The sequence below is a fragment of the Euleptes europaea genome, chromosome 16 (genome assembly GCF_029931775.1).
Source record: "Euleptes europaea isolate rEulEur1 chromosome 16, rEulEur1.hap1, whole genome shotgun sequence".
NCBI classification, from domain to species: Eukaryota; Metazoa; Chordata; class Lepidosauria; order Squamata; family Sphaerodactylidae; genus Euleptes; species Euleptes europaea.
In genome coordinates this window covers 42,843,935-42,858,969 of record NC_079327.1, presented here as the reverse complement: position 1 = coordinate 42,858,969, position 15,035 = coordinate 42,843,935, and the positions used below count along the sequence as shown (strand labels likewise).

Genomic DNA, 15,035 nt, shown 5'->3' with positions numbered 1-15,035 from the left:
ATTAACAGATCACTTCAGGATACAATGGTTCCATAGTAACATACCACACCCTCATTAGCACGTTATCTTGATACTTACAGGACAATGATTAGCACATTACCTTTGATACTTTTTGCAGGACAATGATTCAGCTCAACCCAACCCCTTTCTGACTATATATTACTCTTCCTACACACTTGACACTGAGAGACACTGTCCTTCAGTGTCACTCCTCTGAAGATGCCTGCCACAACTGCTGGCGAAACATCAGGAAAGAAAATACCAAGACCACGGTCACACAGCCCGGATAACCTACAAGAACCAATGAACTCTGACCGTGAAAGCCTTCGACAATATTCTCTACCAGAATGTCACATAATAGCCGAGTTGGCCCAATCTGAGGATACCTAAATCCAGAGACTAGACCCATGATCAGACAAGACAGATGTTTTTACAAACCTGAAAAACGTCCCAGGTTTGCAGAAAAATCTGAAATCTTTTTTTAAAAGGGGGGGGGGAGAAAAAAATCCAAAAAGATAGAAGGAGCACCAGGCCTTTAAGGGAAGACTCACTGGGGCCAGGCCCTATAGGAACCACTGGGCGACTTGATACTCATCTGGGTCTAGCTACTTGCTAATGTTCAACAGCAACCACCCTACAAAAGCCAGTGTGGTGTAGTGGTTAGAGTTTCAGACTAGAACCCCGAATCCACATTCTGCCCTGGAAACTCACTAGGTGACCTGGGGCCACTAACACATTCTCAGCCTAACTTGCCTCACAGGCCAAGATTAACCATTAAGAGCACCTGGATGCTCGTGGACCTCAAATCCTGATTCCGCCCTGGAAACTCACTAGGGTAACCTGGGGCCACTAACAGATTCTCAGCCTAACTTGCCTCACAGGCCGGGCCAAGATTAACCATTAAGAGCACCTGGATGCCTCCCAGTGGGCCAATGGCCTCCCATTCACACCTGGGCCAGCCAGCCCGCTGAAAGAAGTGCTGAGCCCAACCCACCCGAGCCCCTTGCAAGGCAAGACAGGCAGTGCCCAGCCAGGCTGAGGCAAGGAGGAGAGACAGAGATCGGCCCACTGGAGCCCCACACAAAAAAGTAAGATGGGGAAGGTGGCACCTAGCTCAGCTCATGCGAGACAAGGCAGATGCTGGCACCTGGCCCGGCCAATGCCCATGCAAAGCGAGGCAGACACTGGTGCCCAGCCAAGCTCTGCACAAGGTGAAGAAGACAGCAGCACCAGGCTGAGCACCACATGAGGCAAGGCGGGGTGGGGCCTTGGGTGAATACTGCAAGGTGAGGGAGGCACCCAGCAGAGATGAGGGAAGCAGTGCCCAGCCCACACAGAGCAAGGCAAGCAGCATCTGGCCCACCTGAGATCTGTTTGAAGTAAAGAAAGCGGCACCTGGTCACTTGGTTAGGTAGGCTGCCTCTTCCTCCCTCATATCATCCCTCCCTTTGGGAGGGAGGGGCAGGATCAGACAAACTGTTCTTCTTCTCTCCCTCCCTCCTTTGGGGAGCCAGGGTGGGCTGGGGAAGGGGTCCTTTCCCATGGTTTTTCACTCCAAGTCTGCCACTGAACACAGGGTTGTTTTGAGGATACAATGAAGGAGAGGAGAATGAAGTAAGGTGCTTTCAGTCCTCATTGCAGAGAAAGGTGGGCTATAAATAAGTAAAAGAGGGAGAAGCAGATAAAAGATGACTGGGTGGGAAGGACAGAAGGAAGCAGGGAAGGTTGATAATATGGTTGTTGTCAGGCGGAGGGAAAGAAGAAATAGTGTGGGGGGAAATGGGTGCCCTTCACAAGTCTTTGCAGGTTCCCTACTGTGCAACAGGCCCTGGCTTGTCCTGGCAACCGGCACCGTGCAACTGGGCCATAGTTTTCCTGGGTAGAGTGTGCCGGGATAACCTAGAGCAGAACACTGAAGATGGGGACAAGGTAAAAGTAGATTGGTTGGCGGATGGGAAGGAGAAATGCAGGAAAGAGGGAGATGCAGTGGGGGCTTTCAAGGAAGGGAAAGAGGAAAGAGTGTGGGAGAGGGAAATTCACTGCACAAGTCCTTGAGGTTTCCCGCTTATATGTTTTAATCAAGAAAGGGCCTCAATAGTCTCACTGGATGTTTTGGGGACAGAGTAACCTCTACACAAGACTGAAAACTACTATTCAGATGGATGATGCTAAGTGAAATTTCTCACATACAACATCAAGTACACCTACTGAATATTTTCAGGGAGAATAATATAGACAATGCTGTTCTGTCCTATTCAAAATGTATGTGTGCCTTTGAATTTCAAAAACATGCTGCTATGGCACATGGATGCAACTACAGTAATTGAAACCTTGAACCATTTCTTTGGTTATTTGGCACACTGCTGGAATGACATATTTGCTTCTGGTATTTCATTACCCTATTTACTTAAAATCCAGTTGCATGCTGTGACTTTAGCAACTGGGTACTCAGGAAGAATGGGGCTTCCTCCAGACTGGCAGTATGTGATTTCTGTTATCTTTCTAAGGGTTTGTCCTCTGTGGGGGAGGTTCTGTGAAGATTGGGGAACTGCATGTCTGCTTGCTAAATGTATTCTTAACATTTTAGCCTTTCCCCTCCTGCACTTAAAGCAAATAGAAACGTTTAGAAGAAGAGTTGGTTTTCATATGCCAACTTTCTCTACCACTTAAGGCAGAATCAAACCGGCTTACAATCACTTTCCCTTCCCCTCCCCACGACAGACACCCTGTGAAGTAGGTGGAGCTGAGAGAGTGTGACTAACTCAAGGTCACCCAGCTGGCTTCATGTAGAGGAGTGGAGAATCAAATCCAGTTTACCAGATTAACCTCTGCCGCTCATGGGGTGGAGTGGGGAATCAAACCCGGTTCTCCAGATCAGAATCCACCACTCCAAACCACTGCTCTTAACCACTACACGACACTGGTCATAAAAACCAATAAAGCAGCACAGAGAAAAAACATTGTACAGATTAAAAAGAACCTGCAGCAATGCCGTTCAGTGGCTCGTGAAAAGATGGGTCTTCTAGCCTCTCCTGAATACTGGTAAAGATGTTCTCTGGCAGAATCCTTCCAGGAGGTTATTGCACATCCAGGGATAGATCTTGGGGGGGGGCTGGGGGGAGCAGCTGCCCTGGGCACATGTAGAGGAGGGGCGCCGCTGTGAACGTGGGGAAAGGAGGGGCGCCACTGCAGCATGGGCATGGCTGCCCACCCGGCTGCAGCGAACGCCACACTCTCAGGGAGCACCTGTATGGCCTAAGGGGTGGGGAAGAGAAAGGAGTTGACTGACATCCGCTGTACTTAAATGGTTGCATTTTGTGGGATTAAGACTACAATCCACCGACTTCATACATGAGAGTAAACTCAGCTCGGGGAGAGAGTGGGATGGCTTGCTTGTTCACCAGTAACTGTAAACAGGGTCAAACTTTTTTTCTTACTTTGTAATTTCCAGTTTATTGTATGTCCTGGGTGAGAAGGAAAGAACAGGCCAGCTTTTCAAGGGAAAAAAACTTTCTAAAAATTCCACGGGGCTTTCACAGACACATTGGGTAAGTCTAAACAGCTCTACGAATCTCTCCCCTTCAGTTCTTTATTTAAATATAATTAATTTATATAAAGTACCTGCTGGTTCACCAGTCTCTATTTTTAGAATACTATCTGTGTTTATTTTCATTCCACATCCTACAATTCTCCTAACAGTATTAGAGTTCATTACAGAAAGATAACATAAACTGTAATTACATAATTTGTTGACTATTTCTTAGAAGGTTTATAGTGTGACATTTTAAGGCTATGGACCTTAAAATGGATCACTAACTCTTCTTTGAAACAGAAATCCTCTGTTACTCCAGGGCTATTAGAGAGCCAAGATAAGATTGCTTAAGAAACCATTGTCCCAGATCCTATACAAATACCGGTATACCCAGAAGAAATTCCATTTTCAAAGCAGCCATTTCTCTCTCTCTCATATCTGATGCCGTGTTTTCATTTGTGTTATAAATAGCAAGGAACTATCAGCAAAGAAAATAAATAACAGATCTTTTGCAGGAAGTCATATTAGCATGTGTGTCCATTCAGTATTTTCATTTATCGCTCAGATACTGGATTCTGAGGTGCAGTAATCCCTATTTGAGCAGAACATTGAAAATGGAGTAGAACATCAATAGCTTCCCCACTGACCTGAGAATATCTAAAATCCACTTATAATTTCAGGCTCAGGTTTAAATTATAGTTGGCTGGGCTTCTATAGCAACCTAGAATGGCATAAAATAAGGAAACTGACCTGCAAAATGCCTCCATGTTACAGGCAATGAAAAGCATCCTCAGCACTAAAATCTTGTGGGTCAGTGCATCAAGGATAAGTACAGAACAAATTGATTCAAAATTGAACCAAGATCTTTCTTAGTGCATTTCTACACTGAACAAAATCCAACAACACCCATGCAAGCCTTTTTCCCCTTTGGGGGTAGAAAGTGCCATCAAGTTGCATCTGACCTATGGCAACCCTGTAGGGTTTTCAAGGCAAGAGACTACCAGAGTGGCTTCTGACTGCCTCTGCATATCAACCCTGGACTTCCTTGGTGGTCTCCCAGCCAAATATTAACCATGTATGTTGCTGGTTCAAATATGTCTCCTTTCAGCAACAAATCAGACCTGCTGTCCTCTACTGATAAATGACAATGACACATGAAAATTCAAAGAGGCTCATCAATATAGTTTTGGGATACATTCCAAAAACACTGTATAAGCACAACTACAAGGATTAAAAGAAATGTGATTAATCTGGGCCTTTTCAGAAAGGCAGTATTTTCAGCATCCTTCCAAAAATAAGCCATTATCCCATTAGCAGGATGTACCCTTGCGTGTTTATTCTACAAGTACACAACTTCAACCTGAGCATTGTAGTGGACTTCTCCAGCTTCAATAAAACAGAGTGCAAAAACTGAGTAATTAGAAATTGGGTATGGGATTTCCGTCCCCAACACAATAAGTAATTTTGGGACTAATTCATCTAGAGAAGTAACATTAGAAAAAAGTAATGTATTTGTTATGGTGCCATCCTAAACAGAGTTACTCCAGTATAAGCTCATCAAGTCAACGGGCATAGGCAGCAGTAAATCTACATAGGATTGCACTGAAAGTGTCCTTCACTTAAAGCAAAATTAATATTTAAAATACAGAACTTTAATAACTAATCATTCCAAGACTCTGAAGCAGTCAGATGACATGTACAGTTGTCTTCCATCATTATTTAAATAGTCTCTGTTTACCAGGTGATGCTGTCCTGGTGCTAGCCACTGGGTATCGTTTTTTTTTTAAGTCATATCTCTGGTCATCTTCAGTAAGAATGATGTCCAGGTGAGCAGGTAGAAAAGTTTTGAAGAGCTATAGCTTGTTCTTGTTTTATGTCAGGCCATTAATATGTAATTAATGAATACAACAAGTATGAGTGGACATGTGGGCTTGTTTATAGGCTGATAAATCTGTGGGGTAATTTGTATCTTTCCAGTCAATTAAATGGCTTCTGTCAGACCGCCCCTGTGTTGGAGGGACATATGCTAGTTTATCTTGACTTTAATCCTTAAGAGAGTGTTGAACTTTCATTCATGGGTCATCACAGCTAATTTACGACCACATGTGTCCCTTGTGATCTTATCCACCAGGAATGTAACTTAAAAAATTTTTAAAGGTAAAAGTAGTCCCCTGTGCAAGCACTGGGTCATTACTGACTCATGGAGTGACGTCACATCACAACATTTACTAGGCAGACTATGGCCATTTATATGGGATTTTTACGCTCTCTTGGGTTTGACGCTCTTTTGATGCACACTTTTCTCATCCGAATACTCAAAACTCTATGCATGGGGGGGTTTGCCCCAAAGAAATTCCTGGAGTATTAGGAGTAAATTTTTGTACTGTAGAATCACCAGCAAAAATCCGGAGTGTCTGAGTCCCTGCCCCCTGAAAATGCTGCTTTGTAATTGGCTGTAGTGTTTATTTTTAGAAATACATCACCACCGCCCCTGTCAGCTCACCTCTGCCCCGAGTGAGTAGTCATTTTACAGCCAAAGCCAAAAACAAAGGGTCCAAACAAATGGCCAGCCCCCCCTTTTTTGGGGGCTGTGCAATTTCAGCAATAAAATGCTAAATACATAAATATTCTAGCATTTTATCACTAAAATTGCACAGCCAAACAAACAAAAGCCCGTGCTGCAGCCCAGGGCTTAGCTACCTGTGCCCTGCAAACTCCCATCTTGGGTCATGCAGGGGAGGGAAAGCTACTCTTTCCATCACTGCAATGGCACACACATAAACAAATAAATTGGGTGCAACTAAACAGGGATAAGAATAGCCATCATGATGCTCCCAGGAAAGCAAGGGGGGAGCCAAAGTTGTACTTCTTAAAACACCAATGTGAGTAACAAATCCCCAAGGACTTGTAACAGTTGCCAAATGTGTTTGTATGAAAATCCCACACCAAACCAGTAATCATGATTACGAAGGAGGGCAGAGAACAGGACACATGTTAATTGCCGCATTACTGGATTAGCGGTAATTTGATTATATCTATTAAAAATAATTTCACGCAACTAGGGGAGGGGGGAGAACACAATGGGGGGAAATTAAAACCCTTATGTTGAAAGATGGCTTTTGGGGCTTCGAGGGGATTGCGGAAGTATGGGAGGGGAAAACGAGAGGGTGGGCATTTGGGAGTGTGAGTTGAGGAGCCTGTGGTTTGCCTTATGCACACAAATTGCATGCATTTGACACAAGTTGAATTTGAGTTGGAGTTTAAATTCACACTAAAACAGCATCAGGAAGACTCAGGGAAAGTGTGGATGGAACCAAGTTGAACTTCGAGGAACGGAAAAATCATGCATAACTCCTGCAAAGAACCAAATCAAACTGGCGGGGAACGTGAGTCAAAGAACCCATGCATAAATCCCCCATGTTTACGGGGTGGTTTGCCATTTCCTCCCCCAGTTGTCTACACTTTACCCCCAATAAGCTGGGTACTAATTTTACCGACCTCGGAAGGATGGAAGGCTGAATCAACCTGAAACCGACTTCCGTCGGGATCGAACGCAGGTCATGAGTAGAACTTTGACTGCAGTACTGCAGTTTACCACTCGGCGTCACAGGGCTTTTGCTTAAAACAGAGTACATTTTTTAAAGTAATAGTTATGAGTCCATCCACAACCAAAATCCTCACTGATGTGTTTCATTTTTTAAAAAATCAATTTAGTTCATTACATAACAGAGGAAGAAAATAAAACATACTCCCTTTTAAAGTTATGCCCATGGGAGAAAACATTCATTATCTTTGCTTACCTTTGAAAATGTTTTAATAGAAAACTCTCAGAAGTGCTATATAAAAGACAAAGATCATTGTATCCAGTTCGCCCTAAACAATTTCCTGCCTATTTTATGTATTTAAAATGGCAGAAAAACTATTTGGGGACAGATTACAGATCAACTTTCTTTAAGACTGCAGCAGATGCAGTAAAGAAGATTACCTAGAAGAAGTTCCACTGAAATCAACTTATTTCTCTCCTAGTAAACACATTTCTGATTGGGTTTCATCTATAGGGAGCACACTTATAAAAGAACAGACTTATAACGCAGGTCACCAGAGATTGCTTAGTAAAATTTTGCTTTGTTTGTACATAAAATCCACAATGAAGCCCATCTTTTTAACCCCAAAACAGAAAGGAATATGACCCATTTACTGGAAAGCTCCCCTCTCCTTTGATGCATATGGTTTATATATGACATACAGTGGGATGGATCCAATCCATTGCCTACCAATCCACTAAGCAAAGCTTATTTTTAATTATTTACAACTTTATACCCTACCTTTCCTTTTGGCTCAATTCTGAAGTCTTACAACCTAAGTGGCTCTCCCTCCAGTGGAAGCCACTTACATTGGAAGAAGGCTCGTTGGAGAATGGTTGGATCCACCCCACAGTCTTTGGTGACTGATGTAAACCTTTAGATGCCAACATTACAACAAGTAAGTTGCAGTCACATCTTGAAGTGATGTGATCAAAACAAGAGTTTCCAAAAGAGTTTCCAATACAAACTGGTGATCGCAAACAATGGTAAGAATTAACACCAGCCTTCCTTTACTAAACATGTGTACACACAAAGATCTTTCACAAACTGAAATTTAGAAGTAACATAACTTCAAAAATAATAAGCCCAACCAATTATGGCATAGATGGCTTGCACTGTGTGGGATCACTCTCACATCCAAATTCCATGTATGAATCGTTAGATATAGTAAGCATGCACACTTTCATGGGAGATTGTATCTACCTCTGGGTAAATCTGTTCAGGACTGTGCTCCATGAAAAACAAGAATGACCAGCAAGACGTCTACTTAATGCTGTGGATGAAAAAAATGCACCGAAAATGGGACCAAGACTGAGATGACAGGTGACAACCTCAACCCCACCCCCCGTTTCCTGCCGAGTTCCCCCACACACACACACACACACACTTTTTCATCCCTTGGGTCATTTATGCAGGGAAAATTTTCGTTTGGTTTGCTGCACAGTTTTCTGCTCTGAATTCTCAAACATCATATGCATGATGTTCCGGGATTACCTTGTGATTACTCCCCAAATGCATGATGTTCCAGGATTACCTTGTGATTACTCCCCAATTCCAGGAGTACCTTGTGATTAATTAGGCATCCCCAGTGAATCATGGATCTTCTGAGTCCCTCCCCCTGAAAATGTAGCCTTGTTGCACTTGACTAGGAGGGGGCGAGTCAGCTCTTAAAGGGACTACGTGTGCTTTTCCTGGGTATTCCTCCCCACCTTTCTTCAACAGCTCCCTTCCGGGAGCTGCTTTCCAACCTTTGCAGCCTCTCTTTGGTGTCTTCCTGCACATTTCATGGCAGTTTAATTCCCTCTTTTATGCTTTGCTTTGAGGGAAGGGACTGGATGGGAGGGACAGACACATGGGAGGGAGAAGCCAAAATGGGTGTGGGGAGAGAAACCCGAAGTTAAGAGATATGCATGGAAATGGGGCGAATTTGCGTCGCTCTTACCTCGAAGCAGTATTTAAATTCGTTCTAAAACAGGGCCCTGGAACTGTGGGGGAAGAACAAGGCCACAGCGAAGTCAGGTCTGAAGGTCGGTAAAATCATGAATGCAAAAGAAGCCTCGAAGCAGCCCAGCAGGAACTGCGAAGTAAATACCCCTGCATAAATGGCTTTAGTCTCTGTTTCCACCTTTCCTTATTTTCCACTGCACTTCTGCCTGCTTTCCTCAGGCTCTGCTATTTCCACCATCACTATCCCCCAATTTTCCTCCTTTCTTCATCTTCTGCTTTTTCCTCCTTCTCCAGATATCCTCAACTTTTAATTTTCAATATCTTTAACGAATGGATGCCTCCTTTCCACGAACTGCACTTAGTTTAATTTTACATTAATGGCAGTGCTTGAACTAATGGCCAAAAATAATATACAGAATAAAAAGAGAAAAACCTGGACACACTGTAGGACCCTTTTCACACATGCATTTTTCTCTTCATATTTATTAAGGTTCCTGTTAGTGATGTAGCTCTCTCTATGGCTAACTAGCACAAGCATGGCTTAGAGCACTTTCACACATCCTGAATAATGCACTTTCAAGGCACTTTAACAAGCTTTTGCAAGTGGATTTTGCCATTTTGCACAGTAAAATCCAGCTGCAAAGTGGATCGAAAGTGCATTATTTGGCATCTGTGAAAGCACCCTTAGAGTGACTTCAGTCATTCAGCTATGCACACAGTTGCACTTATAATCACTTAAGAATGTCAAAGCTGAAGATGGCTATAACCAGTTCCCACAAGACCAGTTATCAGAGCTCAAGTTCCCCTACCACGAGAGGCAAGCTGGGAGGTGGAAAGCTTATCCCAAGGGGCCGTCAATCAGAAGAAAGAAGAAGAATTGGTTTTTATACCCAACTTTTCTCTACCGAAAGGAGTCTCAAAGCAACTTAGTCGCCTTCCCTTCCCCCCACAACAGGCCCCTTGTGAGGTAGGTGAGGCTAAGAGAGTCCTGAGAGAACTGTGACTAGCCCAAGGTCACCCAGCAGGCTGCATGTGGAGGAGTGGGGAATCCAATCGGGTTCTCCCGATTAGAGTCCGCCGCTCTTAACCACTACACCGCGCTGGCTCTTTTAAGATATGCCTCTTAAAACCCAGTGAGCTACTTGACCTCAGAAGGTCGCATACTGTACAAAAAGTACTGTTGTGAACTTGGTTAGTTATATTGGCTAGGTATATTTGGAAGACAAGGAAAGCAATAAAGAAAAAAAGAATTTAGTAGTGCAGTGCAATTGTAGCTTGGCAATCCACGGTTTTCACACCTGTGGCATTTTCTGACTTTAGAACACACTGTGCTACAACACATTTGTCATTTTGACAGGTACATCACCTGTAAGACCCTGAAATAAAGTATCCACTTTATTTCTCCTTCCCCTCTCCCTAGAGTACATTCCATTTCTGTCAATACCACTGATGTTGGTAAAGGCCAGTGGTTAACTACAGTGTGTCAACCAGTGTATTCAGAGTACTCAATACACTCTGGCACCTGTACACAGTGTAAGGTATATTCTTTAGGAAGACTAACCATACCAAAACTCATTATGAACCTGCAACTGCAGCACTTCAGGGCCACATCTGTGAAAACACATGTGGTTGGTTCCTCACGACACTTTCACACAAGAAAACCTTGTATAACCACAGAGGAGACGCTGTCAAGAGTCTTAACCTCTTTACACATTTACACACCTGTGTAGCCTAAGGCCTATCTTCTCTCTGAATGTTTTCTTCTTCTTCTGAAAGTGAGAGATCGGCACTCTTCTGGTACTTACAGGAAAAGAAGATAGGTATCTTTTAATGAAAAAAAAGTGTCTCTATCAGACATAAGGTCACACACGGGAAATGCACGTATTGCACAAGCTATGCTAAGCAAAGATGAACGCAGTTAACTGCCCAGCACCCAGCAGAGAAGTATTGAGCATCCGTCTCAGCAGGATTTCATATCGCCTCTAAAAATACTCTTATTGTGCAATCTGATCTATTTCAGATCCCATATGGCCCAGAACAGGTATAGAAGAGCGATGAGGACGAGCAGCACACTTGAAAAGCCACGTTGGGAGGTCCATGTTGACTTTCAATTAAACACGATTTAAAAAAAAAATGTTTTCTACATCATGTTTTCTATTCAATGTGGTCCCAACTGCTTCCAGGGCAGGTGCCGGTCATGTTGGCGCCTTAGGCAAGGCTAGCTACTTGTGTCGTCCGTCCCCCCCATTGCTAACCAATTTTCAAAAAACAAACATGTTTTGTAGAAAAAATAAAAGCACAACACTTTTTATAAGATGTTATAATTCATTATATTCCATAGTGGCTGGCCACCAAGACTAGATTAATTCATGCCATCGTATTCCCTATTACTATGTATGGGTGTAAAAGCTGGACAGTGAAGAAAGCTGATAGGAAGAAAATAGATTCCTTTGAAATGTGGTGTTGGAGGAGAGTGTTATGGATACCGTGGACTGCCAAAAAACAACAACAAATCAGTGGGTTCTAGATCAAATCAAGCCTGAACTGACCCTAGAAGCTAAAATGACTAAACTGAGGCTATTGTACTTTGGTCACAATGAGAAGACAAGAGTCACTGGAAAAGACAATAATGCTAGGAAAAGTTGAGGGCAGCAGGAAAAGAGGAAGACCCAACAAGATATAGATTGACTCAATAAAGGAAGCCACAGCCCTCAGTTTGTAAGATCTGAGCAAGGCTGTCAAAGATAGGACATTTGGGAGGACTTTCATTCATAGGGTTGCCATGAGTCGGAAGCGACTTGACGGCACTTCACACACACACACGTATTCCATAGCTCTGCTGTGGTGCTCATCTTAAAATAAAAAAAATATATAAATTGTCGGTTGCATTTTTTTCTAAGAAACTGCTCTGTTTAAAACGGTGCCCCTCCGGGCAGCTCTGCCCCCCTCTGAGGTCTGCGCCCTAGGCGACCGCTTGTCCGCCCACTGGCAGCACCGGCCCCGCCTGCCTCTCCTTCCCGCTCACGGGCCCATTAGCATGAGCACTCCAAGAGGAACTGTGGCTTCGAAGCAGGGTCTTCTTCCCAGTGTAGCGGTAAACAGGGGTTCGTGGGGGAAATAGAGACCCGAACCGTTATTTCAAGAAAACAGTTTATTCTGGCAGCCAGAATAATGGGCAGAAATCTCTGAGTAGCGATTGAACTCAGGAAAGGATATTGATCCAGATTCAAGTTATGACGGTACATCCACATTCTGTACATATCTGATTGTATTACAGCCAGAAAGGCGACTCAGTACAGTTGCAGTTTCATCCAGTTTCTCCTATCATTGTTTATAGTTCACTCTGACACGCCATGGATGGGCATTTATTCATGGAAGGTTTTGCATTGGATTTGCCACTCTTTAGATGCACTTCTCCCCCATCCGTATCCTCAAAACTCAACAAGAAGCCGCCAGGCAGAGTTTTGAGAATTCAGATGGGGGGAAATGTGCATCTACAGAGTGACAAATCCAATGCAAAACCTTCCATGAAATACTCGTAGCCCACTTACTTAAAGCACACAGAGAGCAAGCCTGTATCTAGGTAGACCTTCCTTCCCCCAGCTGCCCTAGCAGTCTGGATGCCAATGATTACCGGGAGATCTTTGGGGCCACTGTTGCACCAGCTTCCCCCCCCCACCCATCACCAGCAGCACTTTCGAAACCACCCTCGAGCTAAGGCGCCTCCCCCCCCCACGCCCCCAAGGAAGAAACCCCGGGGCTCAGGCGAGCTAATACCAGCCACAGCCGGGTCGGGCAAGCGCCGCTCACCCATTTCAGAGGCAGCCGGAGCCACGTTGCATCGTGGAAGGGGGGGGGGGCTCCCAGGACCCCGCGGGCGGGAGTCACGTTGAGGACACGGGTGCAAAGCAGGTGCCTGGGGGGGTGGGGGGAGAACGCCCCCCCCCGCCAGCATCAGGGCCGGGACGTTGCAGGGGGGGGGGGGTCCGAGACGCGGGGCTTACCCGGAGAGCTTTGCAATCTTGACGAAGCTGAACACATCCATCCATGCGGCCGGCGGAGCGCTCCCACCCCCCCCCCCGACCCCCGCTGCTCGCTCACTCCCTCCGGCCCGGGCAGCGGCGGCGGCTGCACGCAGGAAGCGGCCGGAGCATGGCCCTTCTCCCCCAGCAGCAGCGGGAGGCAGAGGATGCTGCTGATGCTGCTGATGCTGATGCTGATGCTGATGATGCTGCTGCTGCTACCCCCCTCCGGCCGGCAGCTGGGCGTGCAGCATCTCGCAGCAGCAGCAGCAGCAGCAGCAGCGAAGCGCGCGCGGCCGGGCGAGCGCGCGCGCGCTCTCTTCCCTGCCGCGCACGAGCGCCCCCCCTTTTTTAATATTAATAATTATTAATATTATTTTTAATAATAATAATACTTTTTTATTTGTCTTAATTTCATATATCCAAAAAGTCGATATGATAATAATTATGACAATAAAGGAAAAAAGAAAAAGAAACATCTGTTATTCTGGTTTCACGATCCAATGCCTTCCTCTCCCGTCAAAAATTAAATTGGCATGCTCTTTGCTAACAGGACGGATCGCAATGTTATTCACATTCATCTGTTGTTATCATAGCCGACATTCTGAAATCAGTACCTGATATAAAAATTAGCACAAAATGTAAGTAAGGGGTTAGAATCTGGTTCCCAACTGGGGGTCCGTGCACCCCCAGGGGTCCGCGAGAACTAAATTAAGGTCCGCGAAACAAAGTTATAACCCCATAATAAATTAATATTTTCAATTAAAAGTTCTGTATTATAAAAATATATATTCAAATATTATTCTAAGTTTAATGTTTAACTAACAGTTATGATTAAAGTTTATTTTCAAATTCTCTGGATTTTTATTTTGAACCTTGGGGTCCCTGCGCCGAACAAAAAAGTCCTAGTGGTCCCTGGTCAAAAAAAGGTTGGGAACCAAAGGGACCATTTAAAGGATACTCATTAATCTACCATTGGTTCCCAACCTTTTTTTGACCAGGGACCACTAGGACTTTTTTGTTCGGTGCAGGGACCCCAAGGTTCAAAATAAAAATTCTGAGAATTTGAAAATAAACTTTAATCATAACTGTTAGTTAAACATTAAACTTAGAATAATATTTGAATATATATTTTTATAATAGAGAACTTTTAATTGAAAATATTAATTTATTATGGGTTTATAACTTTGTTTCGCGGACCTTAATTTAGTTCTGGTCCGCGGACCCCCGGTTGGGAACCAGTGCTTTAGAAAGTAATTTTCACAGTACATTCTCCAAGCCTCCCATTCCCCCAAAAATTGTTCATTATCATTCTGATTTATCAAAGCTGTAAGTTTCACCATCTCTGTCAATTCCAGCATTTTTTTTATCCAGTCTTTTGCACATGAGCGGCCATTGATTGGGCGGAGCGGCTAAGGTGGCGGGCAAGGGAAGAGAGGGCGGGGGGCTCCGCGTCTGCGCAGAGGCCTGAGTGGCGCGAGCAGCTGCCTTGCTGGAGAGGCGGGAGGGGGAGGCAGAGCCTGCTCAAGAACCCCAAACAGGGGTGGGGGCAGAGGGGCCGTTGGGTTCACTTGCCCCATGGAAAGTGAGCCCCCTTAGACATTAGACAATGGGCTGTTACCGCACTAGGTATTCCCAGCGATGTATCAAGAGTTTGGAAATGTTATAAAAAAACATCGCTTTAAAAGGGTTTTTGGATGCCACGGCTAAAAAATGGTTGGAAGACGGCTTCACAGCTAAAGGGGCCAAACCAAGTGCAAACAGTATTTTTTTATAACAGTTTCAAATGCTTAATACACCGGTGGGAATACAAAGTGTGGTAACCCCTTGACGTCAAAATTAACCCTTCAGGCATCAACGAGTGGCAAAGACAAGTAACCGCAGTGGTCGTTTACATGTTTTAATTTGAGATTTATTTTCAGAATTAAACTGCTCAACCCTGATATTACA

At 44.4% G+C, this 15,035-nt stretch overlaps 1 protein-coding gene across 2 annotated transcripts in view; it reads right to left on the bottom strand.

Moving 5' to 3' along the window:
• Positions 1-13,120, bottom strand: part of FRMPD4 (FERM and PDZ domain containing 4) — a 292,186-nt gene extending 279,066 nt beyond the window's left edge. For both annotated transcript variants that reach the window (XM_056862191.1, XM_056862193.1), the window contains exon 1: positions 13,068-13,120. In XM_056862191.1, coding sequence (XP_056718169.1) covers positions 13,068-13,108 — 41 coding nt within the window. In that variant the 5' untranslated portion in view covers positions 13,109-13,120. The remainder of the gene's footprint in view (positions 1-13,067) is intronic.
• Positions 13,121-15,035: the final 1,915 nt, after the last annotated feature.